Source organism: Hyperoodon ampullatus (assembly GCF_949752795.1).
Source record: "Hyperoodon ampullatus genome assembly, chromosome: 4".
Classification (NCBI taxonomy): domain Eukaryota; kingdom Metazoa; phylum Chordata; class Mammalia; order Artiodactyla; family Ziphiidae; genus Hyperoodon; species Hyperoodon ampullatus.
In genome coordinates, this window is record NC_136917.1 from 26,069,605 (window position 1) to 26,097,531 (window position 27,927).

The 27,927-nt window shown below is 49.8% G+C and overlaps 1 protein-coding gene across 1 annotated transcript; it reads right to left on the minus strand.

The window, feature by feature from the left end:
- Positions 1-487: 487 nt before the first annotated feature.
- On the minus strand, positions 488-4,145 carry OAZ1 (ornithine decarboxylase antizyme 1). The gene is given in 6 exon segments (XM_079703141.1): positions 488-1,033; positions 1,259-1,344; positions 1,778-1,950; positions 2,366-2,452; positions 2,454-2,511; positions 3,940-4,145. Coding segments are annotated over 6 exon segments (684 nt in total). The 5' UTR covers positions 4,086-4,145; the 3' UTR covers positions 488-899.
- Positions 4,146-27,927: the final 23,782 nt, after the last annotated feature.

Below are 27,927 nucleotides of genomic sequence, written 5' to 3' on the forward strand. Positions count from 1 at the left end.
CCAAGCTGGAAAAGTCCCAAGCAGCCCCTGCCCCGCCCCATGCCACTTCCCAGGACCCAGTAGTAAACAGCTTCAGACTGGAACCAAGCCGCTCCAGCCAGCCTCAGGCCTCAGCCACCGCAGGGAATGGCACTGGGGAAGGCGAGTGATGTGACGGCCCAAGGTGTGGGGTGGGGCAGGCTGCCATCTGCCCTGGAGGCGGCGGGAAGGCGAGGTATGGAGCAGCCGGGGTGGAGCCCCAGGGCCGGGCTGCCCACAGGAGGCCAAGGCTGGCTGTGGCCAGAGGTGAGACCGGGCCCTTGGCTTCCCCACCCCTCTGTAGAAAGAAGGAATTGTGTGTAGGGGGGTCACTCAGCTCAGGACGCTCGCACAGCTCCCTGAACCCCAGGCAACCCCGAGGCCCCTCTCCCCTTGGCCCCGGGCCACCCCTCCACCTGCCCTGCATTAAGACAGTGCCCCTGTCAACACCACTGAGCCAACACAGGTCTTGGAAGGGCAATCATTTTATTTGGATTTTTGAGAGCAATAGAAGGGTAGATTAATACCTATCTTTCCAAGTTAAGAGACCTAAGACTGTTTCCAAAAGACTTCAAATAAGAAACTCCTCCTCAAGGTACAAGGATAACCTGAATCATCTTAAACCAGCAATAAAAAAGTAAAATATAAATTTTTATTTAGAATTAAAGCAAATACTTCAGTATCACAAACACAATATTAAACTTCAAGAAATACACGGCTAATTTGGAGTGAGCATTTATTTGCACAATTACGACATGCGGACAAACCCAGCAGGTGAGCAGGCTGACGCAGGTCAGCGCGCAGTTGATCACACCACCCGCCCGAAGCACAGCAGCAAGTGCACATGGAACGGTCTGCAATCGAGCCCCAGGAGCATCATGCTACTCCTCCTCACCGGAGGACTCCCTCTCAAACGTGTAGGCCATGAAGCAAGCGTCGGGTCTCTTGGGGACAAGGGGATGCCCCGGTCTCACAATCTCAAAGCCCAGAAAGCTGAAGGTACGGAGCAAGGCGGCTGCGGAGGAGACACCATCAGGTCAGAACCCCTCGTCCACCTGCAGGGCCCAGACTCCTGCCGGCCCGGGGACCGCCTGAGACAGAAGGCCCGAGTCTAGGGCAAGGAGGCTGCTCAGCAGGGTGTGGTGCGGCCCCTAGACCGCATGGACCCCACCCTGGGCCTGGCCTCCAGGGCAGTGGGCAGCCTCTCCCATCCCCTCTCCCCCGCGTGGAGATCACCCACCTCGGTCATCGCGGTTCTTATGGAGGCAAACGAAGACGTGGTCAGCGCGGAGCTGCTCCTCAGCAAACTCGAGAAGAACTGCGAAGCTGAGGTTCCAGCGTCAGGGCCCATGCCCCGGCCGCCCCACAGGGGCCCTAGCCCAGCTCTCCCACTTCTGTCTGTGGCCTCATCTGCATACTGGGAGCACCAGCCTCTCCCGGGTCTAATCCAGGGTCAGCCTTGCCACTGCTGACATTGGAGCCAGGTCATTCTGGGGGACCGTCCTGGGCACTGTGGGGTGTCCCTGGCCCCACCCACTTGACACCAGGCACAACACCCACAATGTGACAACCACAGATGGTCCCTGGTGCCCCCTGGGTGATACTGCTGGTCCACTGCTTAAAAGGGGAACCCTCACCCCGGAAACAATAACCACTGCCTGGCTCCTGACTCAGGCTTCCCTCCTCTGGAGTCCAACTTTGAGGTGCAAACACGGTTTGCCTTGCTCTGCCCCCCAGGTGCACACAGGCCCGCCCTCACCTGTCCTTGCTCCCCTCGGGCAGAGCGCCGCCTGGGATCTCAACGTAGAGGCAGCTGTTGCTCAGCACCGCTCTCCAGTTAATGTGTTTGGCATCTGTGAGCCTGGACTGGACGTTAAAAATTCTCGTCTTGTTATTAGACGTTAGTTCTTCTGTTACATTCAGCCGATTATCCTGTGGAAGAAGACCAAATCCAACCTTGGACGCCAGCCTTCACAGCCTGGGGATCTTCCCTCTTGCTACCCTGACAGTTTGGAAAACCCAGAAAAGCACCCATATGACTGTTCACCCCATACCCTGCAGCGCTGTTGGGGTGCGGGGCCTCCCGAGCCTCTGAGGAACAGTGGTTCCGCCCAAGGCCAGAGCAGGAGCCCCAGGCTGAGGCGCAAACAGGAGGTGCCAACAGCTACTAGAGGCTCAGGCAAAGCCTGCGCTGCAGTCTGCACCTTTGTTCCTTCAATCTTGGATTCAGGAAAACCATGTGGAGAGTTCCTGGCACACGACAGGTGCATAAAACATTTTGTGGGTCTGGCTACTCTCTCCCCCACCACCTCAGGTACCCAGAAGTACGAGGAAGAAGAATACTTACAGAGTAAAATAAATTAGCTGAAAGATTGTGATCCCTCTGACTATTCCCTCGCCCACCTGGGATCTTCAGGGGTGGGTGAGGGACATCAGGAGCACCACCGAGGCCCTGGACCCAGGTTACTACAGCAGTTGATGGACGCCCTGGAACTGGAGAAAAGGCGCTGGTGAACAGCACTGGGGGAGACGCCCCGCCTCCGCCGACAGGGCCCCGAGCCCCAGCAAGGCCAAGCAGAAGACCAAGGCCTACCAGAGCCCAGGTCCCTGGGACGCGCCTCCCTCTTTCAAGCGCAATGTTTACACCCGGTGCAGTGTCAACATCTGCCTCCGTCGGGTCAGCAGCCACAGGAACAAGAGGCCACTCAAATTCACCTCCTCGGCTGGTGACGCTGGTTAAAGGTCCAACCGGTCCCCTGAGTGCCTCTTCTGTCCTTTAACTATCTTCTCACCAGCACTAAGTGTCGCCCTACCCAGCCCTGCGCCAGGTTCTACTTCCCACTTCTAAGTCCAGCGCTTCAGCTTCCCCTTTTCCACTTTGCAGTCTCCAGCAGACCTGAAGCTCTAACAGCCTTTTCTTAGGAGTCCAGCAAAACCGTCCTTCCACTGAAGCAGCCCCTGCTGCGGCTCCTTCGTTGGCGGCACCCGCCGGGAGGCGCGGGACCCGTTCGGTGTCCCCGCCGGCGCAGCGGAGACGGGCCCGCGCAGACGCCCTCCCGCGCGCACCCCGAGGCCTCCGCTTGCGTCATCTCGACAGAGCGGCCCTCGGCCCCGGGGGAGGTTTTCACAATCGCGCAGCCGGCAGCGCCAGCAGCCATTTGCTGCGCAGTGTCAACAGGCCCCGCGGTCGCCTCCATTTTGCTCGGCTCCTATCCGGGGCGCCCGACCCGCGGGCGTCGGCATCTTGGCTCAGGGCCCGCGCGAGGGCACCCCCGGGGCCGTGGTCTAAGAGCTCACGATCCGTGGCGAGCGCGGCTCACCTGGCCCCCCGGCCCCGGCCACCCTCGACCCAGCCGTCCTACGCGGGAGAGGCAGGCCGGCCGCCACGCCGAGAAGGGCCCCGGGCCCCGTCTACGTGGCGCGGCCCGGCTCCGCGCATCCTCGGGGCTGAAAAGTGACCGCGAGGGCGGTCGCGTCCCGGGGCCACGTCGGGCGCGGGATAGGGGGAAGGGCCCCTCCGCTGAGCGCTCACAACCTCCGCGCCCGCAAAGCGCAGATTCCCGCGACCCGCCGGCCCGACCGCCCCCCAAACCCGACCCCGGAACCTCGCACCCCCAGACAGGACCGTGGACTCCCGTGCCCCCCAAACCCAACCAGATTCCCTGGCGACCCCCAATCCAACCGGAAATCCTCGTGTCCCCCCCCATCCGACCAAGTAGCCTGCGGGCCCCTCAATCCAGTCAGAGACCCCCCCCTTTGCCCCCACCGCGCCCCGCCGAGAACCCGCCCCCGGCGCGACTGTGGCCTCGACAAAGGGGCGGACCTCGAGCTCCCGGGACTTCCGTGGCGCCCCGCGGCCAGACCCCTGCGGGCCTGCGCGGCGGCGCTTCTGGAAGCTTCGGGCGGGGGCGGGGCGCTCACCTCTCGCTGCTGCGGCCTCCGCGGCTGTGCAGGCTGAGAAGCGGCATGGTGCGGGTGGCGTGGACGGTGGCGCTGGGTTTATCCCCCTCCTTCTCTCTGGCGAAGCAGTGGCTGTTCAGGATCCGCTGCAGGGAGGATTTCACCATCCGGCCGCTGGGGTCCGAAACCAGGAAAACCTCCGCTGCACTTCTCCGCGTCCCCGCCGCTGCTCGCCGTTCGCAAAATGGCGCCTCCGCCTCCGCCCGCCTTTATACGCACCTCGCCCAGGCCACGCCCCCCACGCCGCGGGAACGCGGCCGCACGAGGGAGTGGGGCCACCAGGAAGCCCAGGCGCGCCCGCCCCTTTCGGCGTCTGATTGGCAGACGGCGAGGGACATGGGGTGGGGCCGCGCCTCGGACTGAGCAGGACGCGTGAGGTCCCGCCCCCACCCTCTCCCCGTCGTAGCTCTGCGGGCGCGCGGAGGGGGCGGGGCCGGCGGGGCGTCGGGAACGCGCGGCGCGCCCCGCCCCGCCCCGCCCCGCCCCGTCGTCGGGCCTGGGGGCCGGGGCGTGTCGCTGTTCCCGCTTTTGGGGGACTCGCGGTTGCTACGTTTCCGCGGTGTTCCCTGTCGCCCTCGCTAGGGTCCCCTCCCTCTAAAGGACTCCCTCCCCTGGGCGGCTCTGGGCGACAAAGACCCCGGGTATTTGGAGAGAAGGGTCCAAGCTCCCACACCGCCCCATAGAACACAACTATTTTCAGTAATAACGTCATAATGATGGATCCTAATAATGGTTTTTCTGGATTCGGTCTTTCACGTGTTAAAACAATTTGCAGTTTACTTTCGATGTCAAAGATATTATTCAAATTCAGTAAAATATTTCGCATCACATTTGGACTTAAGCAAAAATGCTTTTCCTTGCAGATAAACTCACAAAGATATTTCACGTGTGAACTAAAATTTGCCCCAAGCAAAAATATTGTTCTTGCAGGTCCCACTTTGTTTCATGTTTTTACGTTTTAAGCACAGAGTCTCTGAAGAGTTACATGGAATGAAGTAACTCCTACTTGTTTCTTTGTCTTTACAATCCCTGCCTGTCCTTTTTATCTCATTTTTATTTCCAAGCTACTGTGTCCATTGGGGTTAGAGGTACAAACTTTCTGCAAAAGGACCTTGAATTATTACAAAACTGAGAGAAATTTACTCTCCAAAGCATGTGGCGAAGTCCCTGTGTGTCTCCAAATACCCTTCCATGTGGAATGCAGAACTTATTGTTTATGTATACAGCATTTATAAGTAATACAAACGTCTAATTTACAGCTTCCGTATGTACATTATTAAAACTCAACAGAGACTGTAATAATTGCAAATGTTAGGCCAACCAAAGAAATTTCCCAGAGAAAGAATATTTAATGAATGACATTGCTTAGAATTGCCGCTCATGGTGAAAACCAAAAGCAGATGAATTTGTAGTTAACTTTCTAATTGTTTTCAATGTTTCTTTTATTGCCAGGGCTCACTCCCACCGACCCACTTAGGGTGCCACTTAAGTGTCCTCACTATTTGTGGGGCTAGTATGCTTTTTTTTTTTTTTTTAACTTTTTGGCCACACCGCATGGCATGTGGGGTCTTAGTTCCCCGACCAGGGATGGAAACTGCACCCCCTGCAGTGGAAGCATGGAGTCTTAACCACTGGACCTCCAGGGAAGTCCCTGGTGTACCATTATTTAGGCTCTGTTTTCTTGAGGCTGGAAGAGCCTATGGGTTTCGAAATCTGGGTCTTTGCCTCATGGCAACTCTCCGGTGTGTTACACAGACGGGTGATTCTGGGCTAAGAGTCCAGGATCTGGAACTGTCCATGGTTGGCCACTGGTCACTGGGTCGAGCCATGTTTACCTAACCCCATGACTGAGGCCAGGGAGTGACAGGGCTCTCAGCTGACTGCCAGCACAGTGGGCTCAAGCAGCCACGCAGACCCTGGTCCAGGGAGATGTCTCCAAGAATGCCTCGCATGCCAGGCCAGTCTCTGGGGGATGACACTTAGGCCACGTCCAGGTCTCTGCAGTCCAGGAGAACCAGCAGGAAACTCCAGACCCAGGACTTGGGGTGGGAGGTTCCTTCTTCATCAGCAGGCCCTGTGCCCTTGCTGGCCAAAGCACGCTTTAATTTGGAATCACTGTGGGTGGAAAGGGGAAAAATATGTAACCTCTTGGAAAAAAAACAAACTGCAGCAGCTTGGGGAAAAAAAACGGGTGGAGAAGAAAATGGGTGCACATGAGGTCGGGGTGAGACGTGTCTGGAAAAGTCACCGTGGAGTCTCCGGGTGTTGGAGGGCCCCCAGCTCTGGGCGGAGATATGGGGAGCAGTGTCACGGCTTCCTTGTGGGGAGGGTGGGCTCCGGTTCTAGGGACAGCTCCCTCTGCCTGCTGTCGGGGAGGTGAGAGTGACCTGGTACAGGATGACACAGGATGGGGACCGGGTTCCTCTGCTCTATCCCTGTGTGTGCATGTTGGGGGCACCAAAGCACCTGCCACTAAGATTGTAAACTCTGAACAAGACCAAACTCTCCTTCCAGGTTTCATCCGGCACCAAAAGCCTTGCTCGCTGTCAGATCTCGGTTGTGAGCCTGCAGTCAGGGTTGGTTGTTTTTGTGCTTTTTGTGTTTTTGTTTTTGTTTTTTGCCATGCCACATGGCGTGCAGGATGGAACCCGTGCCGCCTGCTTTGGAAGCGCAGAGTCTTAACCACTGGACCGCCAAGGAAGTCATAAGGTTGGGTTCTTGAGGCAGAAATGAATGCCCACTCTCCACATTCGGGGCCATCCCGGGTGCCGTGGGATGTGGAGCAGCCTCCCTGGCCCCCACCCCCTCGATGCCAGGAGCCCCCTCCCAGTGTAACAACCACAGAAGTCCCCAGACATCATCCAGTCTCCCCCCCCAGTGTCACCTTCTCCTTCTTTCTCCCACTGATCTGGGGGCACCTGCACGTGCTGGGAAGGGGGAACCTACACACTGAGCAGACCACAGTGGGGAAGGCTCAGGGTGGGCACAGGTGCCCAAGGCAGCCACCCTGGCTGGGTTAGCTGGGGACGGAGAGAGAAATCAGATGGGGCGACGGGGGTGATGTGGTAGAGAAGGATTGGGAGTTTGTTAGCAGATGTAAACTATTATATAGAGAATGGAGGAACAACAAGGTCCTACTGTATAGTACAGGGAACTATATTCAATATCCTGTGATAAACCATAATGGAAAAGAATATGAAAAAGAATGTATATATGTGTAACCAAATCGCTTTGCTGTACAGCAGAAATTAACACTACATTGTAAATCAGCTATACTTCAGTAAAAAATAAATATATAAATAAAAATTAAAAGGCCAAAAAAAAAAAAAAGAAAGAAATCAGAGGGGAGGTGCCTCACTGGGAGCAGGGAGTCTATGAAAGGCGAGGGCCCCAGACTGCAGGGAGGGAGAGGGGGGCATCAGGGAGGGCTTCCTGGAGGAGGTGAGAGCTGAGCTGCTGGGAAGGGATAACAGAAGACATGGGACAGGCACATCAAGGATGGAGGGCCCACGCCCGGTGTCCTGCTAAAATCAGTATGGCGAGGCAGGAGGATGCCATGGATCTCACTCTGATTTTTAGAAAGATTCATGGAGTGTAGTCGGCTGAGTAACAGCCCCCAAACACCTCCCCGTCCTAGTCCTGAGAACTGTGAATGTGCCACCTCACCTGGCAAAGGGACTTTGCAGATGGGGTTAAGTTAAGGCCCCTGAGATGGGGGTGACCCTGGATTCCCTGGGAGGGCCCAGCATCACCACAAGGTCCCTATAAGGGGGAGGTGAGCGGGTCAGAGGCTGAGAGAGAGATGGGAAATGCTGCACTGCTGGCTGTGAGGATGCAGGAGGGGCCGGGAGCCAGGGATGCGGCACCTCTAGAAGCTGGAAAAGGCGGGAACCGATGCTGCCCTGGAGCCTCTGGAAGGACCAGCCCGGCCCACTCCTGGATTTTAGCCCCGTGAGACCCGAGTTGGACTTCCAACATCCAGGACTGTGAGTGGATAAACCTGTGTTGTTTTAGGTCACTACACTGATGATGATTTGTTACAGCTGCCCCAGGGAGCTCATACACAGAGTGAGGGGAATATTCAGTTTCTTCATGGGCCATTGGTGACTTTCGGCACATTTGATAAAACCCATCTGACAGTGCAGTTGGGACATGTACATTTCCCTCGAGTGAATTTCATCCAAACATTAAAGACACAAACATTTGTCAAATGATTTTTTTTTTTTTTGGCCACGCAGCTTGTGGGGTCTTAGTTCCCCAACAGAGATCGAACCCGCGCCCCCTGCAGTGGAAGCGTGGAACCCTAACCACTGGACTGCCATGGAAGTCCCTATTAAAGACATAAATATTTATGGATCCCCAGTAAAGGGTGCGCCTGCTAAAGGGGTTTGATGCCTGCAGTAGACTTTGAAATGAAATTTCAAAAGCAAGGTGGGTAAACAAAGACAGGACAAAGCGAACACAGCAAAATATGACTTGTAGAATCTAGGCGGTGGCGATGTGGGCCTTCACTGAAAATTTCCCTCAACCTTTCTGTCCGTTTCAAAAATTTCATCATCAACTGCTAAAAAGTAAACATAAAAGGGGCTAAAGTCCTTTCACCACATTCAGCATCCTTTTCAAGCCTGGCCCTCTCTCCTAAACTTATTCTCCAAACAGAAAGTCAAGAGGCCTCTGGCCTCTTGAGGAAGCAGCCAGAAGAGGGAAGTAAACAGAAAAGACCCCTTTTCCTATGCCTGCACAGCCCACAGTGAGAACCGGGCCAAAGGACAACAGCCTCAAATGGCCGGATTTGGCCACAAATCCGCACACACGTCTGTTGCCGAGTGATAAAGCACAGGACACCCCAACATGCTCCTGGCGTTTTGACAGCCCCGTAAAAACACCATCACCAAGGACTAGAGGGGGTGACGGGAGAAATGAGCAGGCTTATCTCAAACTCTGGGCTACTTTTTATGTTGTTCATATATTTTTTTGAAGTATAGTTAATTTATAATGTTGTGTTAGTATCAAGTATACAGTGAAGTGATTCAGTTATACATATATATTTATATTCTTTTTCAGATTCTTTTCCATTATAGGTAATTACAAGGTACTGAGTAGAGTTCCCTATGCTATACAGTAGGTCCTTGCTGTGTATTTTGGAGTTTCTGCTTTTGTGGTTATTACACAAAGGCTGTGCTGACTCTCTTGGTGTATACATATTTGTGGCATTCTAGATAACTTTCTTAGGATCAATTCCTAGAAGTGGAATCTCTAGGTCAAAGAAATAGCCATTACCTAAGAGCTTCTAGAAATGTTACAAGAATTTACTTTCCCACAGGCAGCAGAGGCGAAGGCCTGTTTTGCCATGGACTCACCAAAAGGAGGTATTATCATAAAAAAAATGTCTTGGAACTCTTTTTGCCTTGATCTGCATGTTAATGGTCACTTGTGGGGTTGGAGAGTTTCCACGTGGTGAGAGTTTTTTCTGCTGTGTTTCTGTTAGTCAGGAAGGCTGGGGACTGGGGTCTGCTGCAGGAACAAAAGCCCCCAGCTCACTGGCTTAAAGCACGAAGGGCTCGCCACAGTGAGACGCCACCTCACACCCAGTAAGGTGGCTATTATCAAAAAGATGGAAAATGACAAGTGTTGGCAAGGATGTGGAGAAATTGGAACCCTTGTGCACGGCTTCTCCAAAGGATATAAAATGGTGCAGTTGCTGTGTAAAAGTCTAGAGGGTCCTCGAAAGGTTAAACATAGAATCACCATATGACCCAGCAATTCCACTCCTGGCTGCATCCCCAAAAGAACTGAAAGCCGGGTCTTTTTTTTTTTTTTTTTTTCCGTACTTCAGCATGTGCAATCTTAGTTCCCCAACCAGGAATCGAACCCACGCCCTCTGCAGTAGGAGCGTGGAGTCTTAACCACTGGACCGCCAGAGAAGTCCAGCAGGGTCTTGAAGAGATATTTGCACACCCATGTTCAGAGCAGCTTGAGTCACACCAGCCAAAAGGTGCAAACACCCCAAATGTCCATTTGACAGATGATGGATAAACACAATGTGGTCCATCCACACACTGGAATATTATGCAACCTTAAAAAGGGAGGAGGTTATGATACCTGCTACATCATGGATGAAACTCAAGGACATGATGCTCAGTGAGAGAACCAGACACAGAAGGACAAATACTGTCTGATTCCACTCACAGGGGGTCCCCAGAGGAGTCACATCCACAGAGACAGGAAGTACATGGTGGGGGCCTGGGGCTGGGGGAGGGGCTGGGGAGTCAGTGTTTCATGGGGACAGAGTTTCAGTTTGGGAAGATGAGAAAGTTCTGGAGATGATGGTGGGGATGGTTGCACCACAGTGTGAAGGTGCTCAATGCCACTGAGCTGTGTGCTTAAAGATGGTTCAGATGGTGAATTTGTTATGTGTATTTTACCACAATAAAAAAAAAAAACGGCACCCCACACCCACAATCCAGGGGTATTTCTTCCTCTTGCCCGGTGGCCTTCTGGGGCCCACACAGGGTGCTGCTTCCCAGACTGGCCCGGGCACCCTACCCTCTTGGACTTCACTGTGGCCCTGGAAGGAATCATGCCAGCAGCTCAATACCCCAGCCTGGACCTCATCCCACCAATGGGTACAATGGTAAGTTTCTTCTGTGAGCCTAAAATTATTTCAAAATAAGAAGTTAGGGGCTTCCCTGGTGGCACAGCGGTTGAGAGTCCGCCTGCTGATGCAGGGGACACGGGTTTGTGCCCTCGTCCGGGAGGATCCCACATGCCGCGGAGCGGCTGGGCCCGTGAGCCATGGCCTCTGAGCCTGCATGTCCGGAGCCTGTGCTCCGCAACGGGAGAGGCCACAGCAGTGAGAGGCCCGCGTACCGCAAAAAAAAAAAAAGTAGTTAAAAACGAACCCACTCCCTGTGTCTGTGGATCTGCCTGTTCTGGACGTCTCCCATCAATGGAATCACACACTGTGTGTCCTTCTGCGTCTGGCTTCTCTCACTGAGCATCGTGTTCTCAGGGTCCGTCCACGTTGTAGCGAGTGTCAGGGCTTCACCCCTTTGCGTGGCTGAGTGATGCTCCCGTGTGTGGATGGACACGTGTGTTTATCCACTCACTAATCTGTCAAAGAACATTTGACTCATTCGCACCTTTTGGCTTTTGTGAAACATGTTGCCATGGACGTGCGTGTAGAAATATCAATTCCAGTCCCCACTTTCTCCTCCTTTGGGTGTATACGTAGGAGTGGAATTGCTGTCATATGGTGATTCTATGTTTAGCGTTTTGAGGAACTGCCAAACCGTAATATACTCTTAAGAGGAAAAAAAAAAAGTAGGTTCCAAAACAAGATGTTCAGACCTTCACTAATGATGCCAGTCTTGTAAAAATAAATATGTAAATAATATTGAAACACAAGGTTACAAAAACATGTGAGGAGAGAACCCTCAATTATTAAACAGCGTCTGTTTTTGGATGGGAGCAAGCGGGTGTTTTAAAAACTGTCCTCTTTCGGGCTTCCCTGGTGGCGCAGTGGTTGGGAGTCCACCTGCCGATGCAGGGGACACGGGTTCGTGTCCCGGTCCGTGAGGATCCCACATGCCGCGGAGCGGCTGGACCCGCGTCCGGAGCCTGTTCTCCGCAACGGGAGAGGCCACAACAGTGAGAGGCCCGTGTACCACAAAAAAACAAAACAAAACAAACAAACAAAAAACTGTCCTCTTTGAACTTGGGTACGTTTCTAATGTTCAGGTTTTGTCTGTGTCATAAGGCAGAGAGTAAGAGCTGTTTCTGAGCGAGGTGGGAGGCGGCACGAAGCCGGCCTTGGCCCCGAAGGTGGGCAGGTGCGTCTGGCCTCCGGGTGCCTCCGGGTGTGGGGAGGGCAGTGAGGTTATGTGTTCAGGATTTTTACTGGTGGTGACTCATTAACGAAATCCACTTCCCTTTCTTCTTAGGGGTCCCAAAGTGGCCCATGCTTTCCAGCTACAAACACCTGGCTGCAGGTCTTAGGATGTCCCTTTGAAGGCTGAGGTCCCCCCAGAGCAGGGGAGCTGGGTTTCTCTGCACCACCAAATGGGGGTGGTGGTGAATATTCAGGGTGTTTGAGTTTCCTGCAGCTGCTGTAACAGGTGACTGCATACTGGCGGGCTTCAGTCAACAATAATTTGTTCTCGAATGTTCAGGAGGCCAGAGTCTGAACCCAGGGGTGGCAGGGCCGAGCTCCCTCCAGAGGCTCCAGGGGAGGGTCCTTCCTGCCCCCTCCAGCTTCTGGGGCTCCAGGAGTCCTTTGGGTTCTGGACACATCACCCCAATCTGTCTCCGTCTTCACATGGATATTCTGTTTCTAAGTTTCTCTCTTCTTATAAGGACACAGTCATACTGGATTAGGGCCCCCAACATTCCTCTGTCGGGGTCCATCCTGAGCGCCATGGGGTGTGGAGCAGCCTCCCTAGCCCCGCCTGTTTGATGCCAGGAGCCCCCACTAAGTGGTGACAACCAAAGATGGGGCCCGGTGTCCCCTGCAGGCAGGATCAACGCCGGTTGAGAACCACAGACCTACCATCACAGACATTACGTCCTTTAACAAATTTCAAGATACATAGCTCAGGGAGAGTATTCCAAAGTTCCTCGGTGCTTTCTAGATAAGCCTGTGACTTGTAACTCTGCCAGCGCACGTTAGCTACTTTGTCAGGATGAGGTTTGTACAGACAGCCCTTGTGGAAGGGGGTTAAATTATTTTCGGTCACTTTGTATGCCATTTTGGTAACGACCAATGGATGTTTTAGTAATTATCAGGTGAAGTGGTGTTTTAAGATTCTACAGAAGCTCACAGGGCCGGTACTGTTCATTCGACCATAGGAAATGGAATCCATCGATAAGTAACTCTTGGGTTGTCTTCACACATTTCAATATTAGTAACTGTATGCTTTTTAAGGGTGAAGAGTACAGTATGTAAATTATATCTCATAAAGCTGGTATAAACAAAGAAAGCAGGGTTTCACCCATGTTCAAAGCAGTGTATTCACAATGGACAAAGGTAGAAGCAACCCAAGTGTCCATTGATGGATGATGGAAAAACACAATGTGGTCCATCCCTATAGTGGAATATTACTCAGCCCTAAAAAGGAAGGAAATTCTGACACCTGCTACAACAGGGATGAACCTTAAGGACGTGATTGCTCAGTGAGAGAAGCCAGACACAGAAGGATAAATACTGTGTGATCCCACTCACAGGAGATCCCTAGAGAGTCAGATCCACAGAGACGGGAAGTAGATGGTGGGGGCCAGGGGCTGGGGGAGGGGGATGGGGAGTCAGTGTTTCATGGGGACAGAGTTTCAGTTTGGGAAGATGAGAAAGTTCTGGAGATGATGGTGGGGATGGTTGCACAACGTGAATGTGCTTAATGCCACCGAGCTGTGCACTTACAAATGGTTAAAATGATAGATTTGGTGTTACGTGTATCTTACTGCAATAAAAAATTGGATATGGTGGCAAGTGACTGCTGTGTTGCAGACCACAAATTTAGAGAAAGGTTGAATGGGGGGGGTGAGGTGGCGTGAGGAGTGGCCTGCACACCGTGGTTATGCCCACGACTCTGTCGGGGACTCAGCCAGCTCATTATTAGAGCGTCAGTTTTCTCATCTGTTTTGAGACGAAAACTGAACAAAAGCCCTTGATTCATGGGGCTGAACTAGGATTAATACAGAATTTCTCACCTGGGGGTGATCCTGCTCCCCAGGGGACACTGGGCCATGTCTGGGATATCTGTGGTTGTCACGACTGGGGGGAGGGCTAAGAAGCTGTAGGAGTAATCATCTGTTTCCCAGAATCCAGCTTCTTAAGTCGGATTCACCTTTTCAGGCCCCATGTCAGCCGTGATGAAATAGAGAAACCGTGCCCTAGAAAATGCAAGGTAACCTATAGTGACAGAAAGCAGATCAGTGGTTGCTTGGGAACAAGGGGTGGGGAGGGAAGGAAGGAGGGATCACAGAAGGGCATGAAGAAACTTTTGAGGATAATGGGAGTGTTCATTATCTTGATTGTGCTGATAGTTTCACAGGGTATACTAATGTCAAAGTTTACCAGATTCTGTAATTTACGTATGTGCATTTTACTGTATGTCAGTTATACCTCAATAAAGCTGTTATTTTTTTTTAAATGAAGCCCCCCCAGACTTCCCTGGTGGAGCAGTGGTTAAGACTCCGAGCTCCCAATGCAGGGGGCCTGGATTCGATCCCTGGTCAGGGAACTAGATCCCACATGCATGCCGCAACTAAGAGTTCACATGCCATAACTAAGGAGCCCACCTGTCGCAGCTAAGGCCTGGCTCAACCAAATAAATAAATAAATATTTAAAAAAATAAATAAATTAAAAACATAAAACGAAACCCCGTGATATCTGCTCCCTTTCCTGTTGAATTTTTCTCCATAAACTTTATTATCTTCTAACTCCATATTTTTTAAAAATAAATTTATTTATTTATCTTTTAATTTTTGGCTCCGTTGGGTCTTTGTTGCTGTGCATGGGCTCCCCCTAGTTGCGGTGAGCGGGGGCTACTCTTCGTCGTGGTGGCTTCTCTTGTTGTGGAGCACGGCTCTAGGCACAGGGACTTCAGTAGTTGTGGCACACCAGCTCAGTAGTTGTGGCTCGCAGGCTCAGTAGCTGTGGCGCACGGGCTTAGTTGCTCCATGGCATGTAGGATCTTCCCAGACCAGGGATCAAACCCATGTCCCCTGCATTGGCAGGCAGATTCCCAACCACTGCGCCATGAGGGAAGTCCCTAGCACCATATTTTTGACCACTAGGCTTATAATCAGTATCCACCACTTCTCCCACCCTGAACTCAAATTCTATGATCTATGGATCTTTGTCTTTTTGTTTGCTGTATGGATAGGTGCTTAATAAATGTTTATTAAGATGATGAAGACTGGGGACTTCCCTGGTGGTCCAGTGGTTAAGACTTCGTGTTCCCAATGCAGGGGCCCTGTGTTTGATCCCTGTTCAGGGAACTAGATCTTTCATGCCACAACTAAAAAATATCCCGCATGTTGGAAAAAAAAAAAAAAAAGAAGAAGATGAAGACTAAAGCAGGATTTTGACAAGAGTCTATTTTTACATTACTGAGAACTGGTGGGCTGCATGCAAACTCCAGGACAGCCAGCAGAGGGCAGTGCTAGTCAGGCTCAGAGAAGGGATGGCTCTTCTCTGAAATGATCTTGGCATGGAGCCCTGAGCATGGGGATCTGGCCAGAGGTTGGGACATGTATGATCAGTCCCTTTTCCAGCCCTGAATCAGTTCCCTCATCCCAAAATGACCCATCCATCCATCTATCCACCCACCCACCAATTTGTCTATCCATCAATCCATCCATCCATCCATTCACCCATCCATCCATCCATCCTCCCATCCACCCACCCATTTATTCATTCATTCATTCAGTAACAGTATACTGAGTGTCTATTGTGTGCTGACTTTGGCAGTGAGCAGAGGTGGAAAACAAAGTCATAGCCAAGAGAAGTTTTTGGGGAAATGGTCCAGGCAGATGTCAGGACAAAAGTGAAGGGTTAGAATGAACTTGTGTTGCTTGGTATGATGCGGGGACAGAGAGGAGGCGAGTGTGGTTGGAACAGAGTGAGCAAGGAAGGGAGTGAAGGAGGGTGAGTTTGGCAAGGTCATCAAGAACCAGATCAGGCATCACCTTATGGGAGAATTTATTGAGTGCCTATGGCAGACTGCACACATGTTCTTCTATTTTGATCCTTGAGACAATGGGTGGGGGTTATCTCCATTTGCTCTTTTTTTTTTAAATTGAAGTATAGTTGATTTACAATGTTGTGCCTGTCTCTGCTGTACAGCAAAGTGACTCAGTTACACACATATGTGTGTGAGTATATATATACATACATATATATATATGTATATATATAATCCTTCTTTTCATATTCCTTTCCATTATGGTTTATCCCAGGAGATTGGATATAGTTCCCTGTGTTATACAGTAGGACCTTGTTGTTTATCTGTTCTATATATAATGGTTTACATCTGCTAATCCCAAACTCCCAATTCATCCCTCCCCCACCCCCTTCCCTCTTGGCAACCACAAGTCTGTTCTCTATGTCTGTGAGTCTGTTTCTGTTTTGTAGATAGGTTCATTTGAGCCATATTTTAGATTTCACATATAAGTGATATCATATGATATTTGTCTTCCTCTTTCTGACTTACTTTACTTAGTATGATAGTCTCTAGTTGCATCCATGTTGCTGCAAGTGTCATTATTTCATTCTTTTTCATGACTGAGTAGTATTTCATTGTATATATGTACCACATCTTCTTTATCCATTCATCTGTCCATGGACATTTAGGTTGTTTCCACGTTTTGGCTATTGTAAATAGTGCTGCTATGAACATAGGAGTACATGTATCTTTTTAATTATAGTGATGTCAGGATACATGCCCAGGAATGGGATTGCTGGATCATACAGTAATTCTCTTTTTAGTTTTCCAAGGAATCCATTTGCTCTTGACAGCCAGAGGCTCAGAGAATTGAGGTCAGTTAACCAAAACCCCACAGCTATTATTAAGTTGCCAGATTTGAAGCCAGGTCTCATGTTCGCCTGTGCTCCCAGCTACCTTTGGACCCCACCCATCACCCTTAACAGACTCTCTCATCTGCACTTGGCTTCACTGCTCTGACGCTCTCTTGGTCCAACATGGTGGACACCTGGTGTATCAGTCAGCAAGTGTTGTGATAATGCCATGTAACAAACTACACCAAAGCACAGTGGCTTAGATCATGGTCACCCATGGTCAGCCAGGCTTCAGTAGGTCTAACCTTAGCTCAGCTGGTCTTGATTCCAAAGTTTAAATTGGCCCAACTATGTTCCATGCAAGGTGAGCTGGCAAATGTTTAACCACGGGCTCCTTGGCAGGGGTGGGGTGGTGGGGGCATTGATTTGTCACCTTTGCCAATTTCTGCCATGTAAATACTCTCACTGATTTCAAGCTACCGTTGTGACATCACCGAGTGCAGAATTAGGAAGAAAGATGGAGGGGTGGGCCATTACACACTGTCTCAGTCTGTTTGAGCTGCTGTCACAGAATATCACAGCAGACTTTTATTTCTCATAGTTCTGGAGGCTGGAAGTCCAAGATCAGGGTGTGGGCAGATTTGGCCTCTGGTGAGAGCCCGATTCCTGGCTCCTAGGTGGCCATCTCCTGGCTGTGTCCTCACATGGTGGAAGGGGTGTGGGAGCTCAGTGGGGTCCCTTTTACAAGGCACTCATCCCATTCATGGGGGCTCCGCCTTTATGACCTCATCCCAATAGCTCACCTCCTAATATCACCCCCTGAGTCCTCTGTCCTCTTGTGTTTCTCTTTTACTCGCACACTGCTGCCCACTCACATTTCTGACACCAGATACATGGCTTTTTTTCCCCCAAAGCAAGCAATTCTCTGTGACATCAGCTGGGAGTCCTACCATTTAGCTAAGTTCTGACACGGTCTACCTGAAGATGGCATCAGACCCCACAGGTTAAAGGCTTGGTCCCACAAGACTGCCCCTCCCCACAGACACCAAACTCAAGTCCAGGTTGTCACCTGTGCTTCTGACCCACTGGCTATAGATCGGAGGTCCCATGACCCCTTCCTTGGGTTCGATTAATTGTTAGAGCAGCTCACAGAACTCAGGGAAACTGTTTCCTTACTGCTTATTGGTTTATGATAAAGGGTGTGATAAAGGATACAGATGAACCTCCAGATGAAAAGATGCATAGGGCGAGGTATGTGGGAAGGGGCACAGAGCTTCCATGCTCTCTCTCCAAGCCCCTCCCCATGTTCATCGACCAAGAATCTCCCTGAGCCCCATAGTTTAGAGATTTTTTTTTTTTTTTTTGCGGTACACGGGCCTCTCACTTTTGTGGCCTCTCCCGCTGCGGAGCACAGGCTCCGGATGTGCAGGCTCAGCGGCCATGGCTCACAGGTCCAGCCGCTCTGCGGCATGTGGGATCTTCCCGGACCGGGGCACGAACCTGTGTCCCCTGCATCGGCAGGCGGACTCAACCACTGCGCCACCAGGGAAGCCCCAGTTTAGAGATTTTTATGGAGGCCTCATCATATGGGCATGATCCATCATTAACTCCATCTCTGGCCCTTCTGCCCTCCCTGGAGGGTGGCAGTGAAGCTGAAAGTTCCAAGTTTCTAATCATGGCCTGGTCTTTCTGGTGACCAGTCCCAGCCAGGAGCCCACCCAGAGCTGTCTCATTACACCAAAAAACACTCCAATCAACCAGAAAATTAAAAGAGATTTAGGAGCTTTGGCCACCAGAAACCAGGGGGCAGAGACCAATATATATATATATATTTTTTCTATTCTTTCTCAAATATTATTATCATTATTATTATTATCTTGGCTGCATTGGGTCTTTGCTGCTGCACGTGGGCTTTCTCTAGCTGTGCGAGCGGGGGCTACTCTTTGTTGCGGTGCGCAGGCTTCTCATCGCGGTGGCTTCTCTTGTTGTGGCATGCAGGCCCTAGAGTGCATGGGCTTCAGTAGCTGTGGCACGTGGGCTCAGTAGTTGTGGCTCGCGGGCTCTAGAGCGCAGGCTCAGTAGTTGTGGCGCATGGGCTCAGTTGCTCCGCGGCATGTGGGATTTTCCCAGAACAGGGATGGAACCCGTGTTCCCTGCATTGGCAGGTGGATTCTTCACCACTGCGCCACCAGGGAAGTCCCACAAATATTATTTATATACCGGGCCTCCCTGGTGGCGCAGTGGTTGAGAGTCCGCCTGCCGATGCAGGGGATACGGGTTCGTGCCCCGGTCTGGGAGGATCCCATATGCCGCGGAGCGGCTGGGCCCGTGAGCCATGGCTGCTGAGCCTGCGCATCCGGAGCCTGTGCTCCGCAACGGGAGAGGCCACAACAGTGAGAGGCCCGCGTACCACAAAAAAAAAAAAAAAAAAAAAAAAAAAAAAAAAAAATATTATTTATATACCATGAAATTTACACTTTTAAATGTACAAATCAGTGGTTTTTAGTACATTCACAAAGTTGTGCAACCATCACTCCATCTAATTCTAGAATAGTTTCATCACCGAAAAACAAAAACAAAATCTGTGTCCACTACGGTCGCTCCCCACCCCCTTCTCCAGCCTCTGCAATCAGGAATCCATTTTCTGTCTCTGTAGATTTGCATGCTCTGGACATCTCCCATCAATGGAATCATGCACTGTGTGTCCTTCTGTGTCTGGCTTCTCTCACTGAGCATCGTGGTCTCAGGGTCCATCCACGTTGCAGTGACTGTGAGTGCTTCACCCTTTTTCATGGCTGAGTGATGTTCCCGTGTGTGGAAGGACCACATTTTGTTTATCCATTTATCTGTTGATGAATATTTGGGTTGTTTCCACTTTTTGGCAATTTGGAATAACGCTGATGTGAACATTCATATACAGGTTTTTGTGTAGACACATATTTTATTTCCCTTGGGCATATACACAGGAGTGGAATTGCTGAGTCATATGGTAACTCTGTTCAACCTTTTAAGGAATTTCCAGACTGTTTTCCAAAGCAGCTGCACCATTTTACATCCTCATTAGCAATGTATAAGTGTTCCAATTTCTGCACCTCCTCTGCAACACTTGATATTATCTGTCTTTTTGATTCTAGTGGATATGAAGCGATACCTCATTGTGATTTTGATTTGCATTTCCCTGGTGGCTAATGACATTAAGCAACTTTTAGGAGTGCATTGACTATTTGTATATTTGCTTTAGAGAAATGTCTATTCAGCTACTTTGCCTTTTTTTTTTTTTTTTTTTTTTCCGGTACGAGAGCCTCTCACTGTTGTGGCCTCTCCCGTTGCGGAGCACAGGCTCCGGACACCCAGGTTCAGCGGCCACGGCTCACAGGCCCAGCCGCTCCGTGGCATGTGGGATCTTCCCGGACCGGGGCACGAACCCGTGTCCTCTGCATCGGCCAGCGGACTCTCAACCACTGCTCCACCAGGGAAGCCCCAACTTTGCCTATTTTTTTTTACTGAGTTTAAAAAATTTTTTTGAATTGTAAGAGTTCTTTATGTAGTCTAGATAGAAGTCCCTTTTCAGATATCTAGATGCAAATATTTTCTCCTATTCTGTGGGTTGTCCTTTCATTTTCTCAGTGGTGTGCTTGGAAGCACAAAAGGCTTTCCTTCTGATGATGTGACATTTATCTAAATGGTGTACATTCTTGGGAGTTCCCTGGTGGCCTAGTGGTTACAAGTTGGCACTTTCACTGCTGTGGCCCAGGTTCAATCCCTGGCCAGGGAACTGAGATCCCACAAGCTTCATGGAGCAGCCAAAAAAAAAAAAAAAAAAAAAAGATGTACATTCTTGTGCATGTTTTTTGGTGGACAAGTGCTCTCATTTCTCTTGGCTATGTATGCGGGAATGGAATCACTGGGTCATGGGGTAAGTGATTGTTAGATTTAGTCATTGATGCCAAACAGTTTTCCAAAGCATTGTACAAATTTACAATCCCAGCAGCAATGGATGGGAGTTCTGGCGCTATCTATTCTCACCAACTCCTGGTTTTGTCAAAAAGTTTGTTCAATTAATACATGCACATAAGGCGATAGTTCTGGTGCCCATATGGCAGGTGAGGAAGCTTGCCTGGGTCACTCAGAAGGTCAATGGCAGAGGAACAGCCATCTGGCTCAGAGCCAGAAGACACCTCTGCTTCTGCCTTTGAAAGGTGGAGTCCCGAGGGTTGTGTCTGGCTGGTGTCTGGGTGAGTGATTAGGCACCTCCAGCCCCCAGACACACCAGTTAGGCTGCCTCAGGCCCCTGGTGGCCAGGGAGGAGATCCCAGCAAAGTACCCATCATCTTGCATCACCTGCGATACTGATAACCACATGCACCAGGTCTGCTGGGAGGGCTGGTAACTCCTGTCACGGCTTCGGTGTGAGCTGGGCTGCCAGGGAGTTGATTCAGGAGCCTGGAGGGGTCATAGCCAAGGCTCCACCAGGAACTCAACTCAACAATGTGATCCTGGGCCTTGGTTTCATCAGCTGTAAAGTGGGGTTATTGTATTCCCTGCTTGCCTAATTTCATGGGAAGAAGGAAAGGCAGCGCTAACAGGAAAATGAAAAGAAGGAAGGGTAAAGGTGTTAATTATATGGACATTTATAATGACAATAGGACTTTCCTAGTGGTCTAGTGGTTAAGACTCTGCGTTTCCACTGCAGGGGGCAGGGGTCTGATCCTTTTTTAAAAAAAAAATTTATTTATTTATTTATTTATTTTTGGCTGCGTTGGGTCTTCGTTGCTGTTCATGGGCTTTCTCTAGTTGCGGTGCGCGGGATTCTCATTGCGGTGGCTTCTCTGTTGCGGAGCACGGGCTCTAGGTGCGCAGGCTTCAGTAGTTGTGGCACTCAGGCTCAGTAGTTGTGGCTCGCAGGCTCTAGAGCACAGGCTCAGTAGTTGTGGCGCATGGACTTAGTTGCTCCGTGGCATGTGGGATCTTCCCGGATCAGGGCTCGAACCCATGTCCCCTGCATTGGCAGGAGGATTCTTAACCACTGCGCCACCAGGGAAGCCCCAGGGGTCTGATTCTTGGTCGGGAAACTAAGATTCCACAAGCCGTATGGCACGGCCAAATAATAATAATAATAATAATAATAACAATGGGCAGATTTATTGAGCACTTAGTATAAGCTTTGCCTATGGTGCCTCAATTAATTCCCTTTATGAAGTTCATATAAAAATCTGAGGCTTAAAAATAGATAACTAATGAGAACTGCTGTATAACACAGGGAACTCTAGTTCACTTTGCTGGACAGTAGAAACTAACACAACATTGTAAAACAACTATACCGCAATTAAAAAAAAAAATCTGAGGATGAGGACCCTCCAAAACACAGCCACTAAGGGTCAGAGGCAGGATTTGAACCCACTTCTATTTCTACCTTCCATATTCCTACAGAGGAAGGCTCTCATTGGTCCAGTATGTCACCGCCCAATGCCCCTATTGGCTAGAGCTCCAGGCTACCTGATAGGCTGCTTCTCCAAACATATGGCTGGCAGCTTTGGGAGATCCAATACCTGTCAAGGAACTATGGTCACGTGACAGGGTCACGTGATAACAAATATGGCTACCCAGGCCTCAGGAATTACCTGGGACCATTTTTCCAAAAAGGCTGCCAGTATATTTCTGGGTTGGAATGCCACCTAAAATACAGGACTGCCCAGTTAAATTTGAATTTCAGATAAATAGTGAATTTTGTTTAGTATAACCATGTCCCATTCAATATTTGGGCCATATACTACAAAAATTATGGTTTATCTGAAATTCAACTCTAACTGGGAATCCTGTATATTTATTTGCTAAATCTGGCAATCCTAATTCTGGAAACTCTCTACTGCAGACGGTTCACAGGGAGGGAAGGGGAAAGGGACTAAATATCTGGATTGTTGATTCTGTCTCTCCCTCCTCCCACCCACATTGCAGCCTCACCTTTCCCCAAGACCCTTCCTTTCTTTCCTCCTGCGAAGAGGACAGTTGAAATATGTCTCATTTCTCTCTCCTCTTCCATTCTCACAACATCCACGGAAGTTCACTGGAACAAATTTACTGACCCCTTTATGCTAATGAAAAAACTGTGTCGGGCTTCCCTGGTGACGCAGTGGTTGAGGGTCCGCCTGCCGATGCAGGGGACACGGGTTCGTGCCCCGGTCCGGGAAGATCCCACATGCCGCGGAGCGGCTGGGCCCGTGAGCCACGGCTGCTGAACCTGTGTGTCCGGAGCCTGTGCTCCGCAATGGGAGAGGCCACAACAGTGAGGGGCCCTCGTACTGCAAAACCAAAAAACAAAAAAAACTGTGTCTCAGAACAACCGAATGTCTTGTGGAACATTACACAGAAAAAAATGAGTCTGAAGACCTGGACTTAGCAAGGGCTAATCCCCACTTCCTTCTCTGTGTTGCAGAAATGGCCCTTCGTCACCCCCATCCCCTTCACTGGTAAAGCCCATCTGATAAAGACCTCCCGGGACACAATTTTGGTCTCTGAAAGTTAGGCTTAATAACTTGCTGCAGCAAGAGACACCACCTAGTAGAGAAAGTATGGGGTGTCTCCCCAAACAAAAAACCAAAAAGATGGGGACATATTATAGGATTTGGGTGAAATGTAGAGTTTAGGTAATATTTACATAAAGTGGAGTTTGTTAGGCTCAAAGCTAGGCAGAGCTATGAGTAAAGAGGTTGGCATTAAGCTTGGGCTGATGGGAACTCCCTGACAGTCCAGTGGTTAGGACTCTGAAATTTCACTGCCAGTGGACCGGGTTCAATCCCCAGTCAGTGAACTAAGCTGCACAGTGTGGCCAGAAAAAAAAATTATCTATCTATCTGTCTATCTATCTATCTATCTATATATGGCTGAGATGAGGATGCAGGGTCCTGTTTCCTTGGAAACTACCAAATGGAATGTTGTGTCTAGACAACCTTTACTTGAAGCTCCACACCTGGGCTGGAAAACCAGGCTGCTTCTCTGGGTCAAAGTGACCTACAGGGTTCACACCCTCCAGGCAAGAGCAAGATGTTGCATTCTCACTAACGGGACTCAAAACAGCAATGGCAGCCTATCATTTTAGAGTACAGTGTGGTCCAGCACTATATCCTCAATGGGATTAACAAAAGCCATTTATACAGACTCACATCACATATCCCTGCCCCATCACATGGAACACTTAAAAGTTCATGACACCCAGCACCCAGATCTTGATTTCTAATACCATTCTCCAATAAAAGGAACCAGAGCCTTGTGGAGAAATGGCTGATTCTAGGCTGGGGCAGGAAATATAGAAGATGAGCCTGGAGCATCTTGTGCTACAGAAAGTAAGTGTTAAGAAATCTACCACAGGGCTTCCCTGGTGGCGCAGTGGTTGAGAGTCCGCCTGCCGATGCAGGGGACGTGGGCTTGTGCCCCGGTCCGGGAAGATCCCACATGCTGCGGAGCGGCTGGGCCTGTGAGCCATGGCCACTGAGCCTGCGCGTCCGGAGCCTGTGCTCCACAACGGGAGAGGCCTGCATATCACACACAAAAAAAGAAATCTACCACAATTGGGACTTCCCTGGTGGCATAGTGGTAAGACTCCGAGCTCCCAATGCAGGGGGCCCAGGTTCATCCCTGGTCAGAGAACTAGATCCTGCATGCTGCAACTAAGAGCCCACATGCCAAAACTAAGACCTGGTGCAGCCAAAAAAAACCCAAAAAACAAAACACTACCACAGTGATGGGAGTATGTTGTAGAAACACAGAAACCAAATGAAGGAGTTCCCAATGCCCAAAGCTAGAACAACTTTTGCTGCAAGATAAAGCAATACGGGATTATAACCCCCAAAATAACATAAATATCCATGACTCCATACTGTTATAAATAAATGATTAAATAAATAGGAGATTAGACAGACCTCCCAGGCAGCAGAATTCAAAATAGTTTACGTAAATAGTCATCAAGGAAAGGGAGCATAATTCCCCACTTCTTAAGTATGGGCTGTGCACTGTTTACAATAGCCAAGACATGGAAACAACCTAAATGTCCATTGACAGATGAATGGATAAAGAAGATGTGGTATGTATACAATGGAATACTACTCAGCCATCAAAAAGAGTGAAATAATGCTATTTGCAGCTACATGGGTGGACCTAGAGATTATCACACTAAGTGAAGTAAGTCAGAAAGAGAAAGACAAATACCATACGATATCACTTATATGTGGAATCTAAAGTATGGCACAAATGAACCTATCTATGAAACAGAAATAGGCTCACAGACATAGAGAACAGACTTGTGGTTACCAAGGCGTGGGGGTGAGGAATGGAAGGATCGGAAGTTTGGGGTTAGTGGATGTAAACTATTATATAGAGAATGGATAAACAGCAAGAATGGATAAACTGAATTCCCATCAGAATGGATAAACTGAATCACTCTGTTGTACAGTAGAAATTAACACAACATTGTAAATCAACTATACAACAATAAAATAAATTTTTAAAATTTATTTATTTAATTAATTTATTTTTTTGGCTGCGTTGGGTCTTCGTTACTGCGCGAGGGCTTTCTCTCGTTGCAGCGAGCAGGGGCTACTCTTTCATTGTGATGTACATGCTTCCCTTTGTGGTGGCTTCCCTTGTTGCGGAGCACAGGCTCTAGGCATGTGGGCTTCCGTAGTTGTGGCACACGGGCTCAGTAGTTGTGGCTTGCGGGCTCTAGAGTACAGGCTCAGTAGTTGTGGCACACGGGCTTAGTTGCTCCGCAGCATGTGGGATCCTCCCAGACCGGGGATCAAACCCGTGTCCCCCGCACTGGCGGGAGGATTCTTAACCACTGCACCACCAGGAAAGTCCCAATAAAATAAATTTTTTTAAAAAAAGTATGTGCTGTGCACTTTGACTTCTTTCAAAAGAGTGTGGGCTGGAAACACTGTGGGGAAGAGTAAATTTACGGTGGAGAAAACTGACAAACACACCTCAGCCAGGTGATCAAGACCAGCATCCACAGGGATAAGTCATGTGGATGGCACAGACCCTTGATACGACATGATGAGAAGTGCCCTTCACCTCTGCAGTGTCTTCCTTCCTGAAAACCCATCACCGCAGCCTAATCATCAGAAAAACACCAGACAAGCTGCATTTGAGGGATATTCCAGAAAATTTCCAACTAGCACCCCTCAAAACTGTCAAGGTCATCAAAACAAGAATTTCTGAGAAACTGTGTTAGCCAAGAGGCACTTAAGAGAATGGACATGACATCTAAGTGTCATGTGGTGCCCTGGATGGGATCCTGGAACAGAAAAAGGACACAGAATTGGCAAATCCATAGAGACAGAGAGTAGAACATAGAATGGTGGGGGCCAGGGACTGGGGGAGGGGTGGGGAATCAGTGTTTCATGGGGACAGAGTTTCAGTTTGGGAAGATGAGAAAGTTCTGGACATGATGGTGGAGATGGTTGCCCAACAATGTGAATGTGCTTAATGCCATTGAATTGTCACTTTAAAATGATTAAAATTGTAAATTTTATGTTATGTGTATTTTACCAAATTTAAAATTTTTTTATTTTATTTAATTAATTTATTTTTGGCTGCACCACGTGGCAAATGGGATCTTAGTTCCCTGACCAGGCGTCGAACCCGTGCCCCTTACAGTGGAAGCCCAGAGTCTTAACCACTGGACTGCCAGGGAAGTCCCTCCCATAATTTTTTTTAAAAAGCACATCTGGAGATTCCAGGGATCCTATGTGGCTGACCAGATGGCTTCTGGAGGCTGCCATGAGGTCAAAATAGCAGAACAGAATTTGTTTTTTGTTTATTTTCCCTTTGTTTTTAATCAGCATGCTCAAACCAACTGGTATAATTTGAAGCCCAAACCTGGACACTTGACCTTGCCTAATTCCTAAGAGACGTGTCAGTAAAGGGAGCGCTTCCTTCAGTTACAGACCTCCCCTACTGCACATCCATTGAGAGTCTCTAAGTGCAAAAATATTTAGAGGCTCCAGGAAAGATCCAAGATATGGGCTGCCCTAGAACTTGAGGATGACCCCCAGCTTGAGACCAAGTAAGGATCTGGAGATAAGGAGGCCTGGGGTGTAGTTAGCAAGACAAAGCAGGAGCTAGAACTTCAGAGACCCTCAACTCTCTCTAGAGACAAACTGGGGGGGGGGGGATTTCAGTACCACGGAGAGCGCCAAGCTGCCCAGAAAGAGACAAGAGCCCAGATCCTGCTGAAGTGGGGAGGACACAACAGCCTGGACTAAGGGGGCAGAGGAGATGCAACCTCAGACCCCAGGGACTTTATGGGGAATGTGGAGTGCCCTAAAATAGCTCTGCCTACTTTACTTAGTGAAAGACCGGGTTTCCACTTTTCTAAGCCCTGCATTCAGCCCTCCACTGCCTTCCTCCTGTCCACAGGCACTTGGGGCCCTGACAATCACAGCTCTGGTGAATAGCCTGGGCTCTGGAGTTAGACCACCCAGACCAACCACTGACTAGTCCCTTGTGACCCAAGCAAGTCACTGAACTCATGGAATGTTTTATAAAATATGGTGGGCAGGTAAAAGGGCCTCCCCACAAAAGATGTCCACATCCTAGTCCCCAGAAGCTGTGAATATGTTAGGATAAAAAGGAATTAAATAAACAACAAGGTCCTACTGTATAGCACAGGGAACTATATTCAATATCCTGTGTCAAATCATAACAGAAAAGAATATGAAAAAAATGTATATACTTTTCTATACAGGAGAATTTTTTTTTTTTTTTTTTTTTTTGCCGTACGTGGTCCTCTCACTGTTGTGGCCTCTCCCGTTGCGGGGCACAGGCTCCGGACGTGCAGGCTCAGCAGCCATGGCTCACGCGCCCAGCTGCTCCGTGGCATGTGGGATGCTCCCGGACCGGGGCACGAACCCATATCCCCTGCATCGGCAGGCGGACTCTCAACCACTGCACCACCAGGGAAGCCCTAGGAGAAATTTTTAAAAATATTTATGTATGTATATATGTATATATGTATGTGTTTGTTTGTTTGTTTTGGCTGCGCCGTGTCCTAACTGTGGCACATGGGATCTTCAGTGCGGCATGCGGGATCTCTTAGTTGTGGCATGTGGGAGCTAGTTCCCTGACCAGGGATTGAACCTGGCCCCCTGCATTGGGAGCTCGGAGTTTTACCACTGGACCACCAGGGAAGTCCCTGTACAGCAGAAATTAACACAACATTGTAAATCAACTATACTTAAGGGACTTCCCTGGTGGCGCAGTGCTTAAGAATCCACCTGCCAATGCAGGGGACATGGGTTCGAGCCCTGGTCCAGGAAGATCCCACATGCCGCGGAGCAAATAAGCCCACGAGCCACAACTACTGAGCCCACGTGCCACAACTACTGAAGCCCGTGCACCTAGAGCCCGTGCTCCGCAACAATAGAAGCCACTGCAA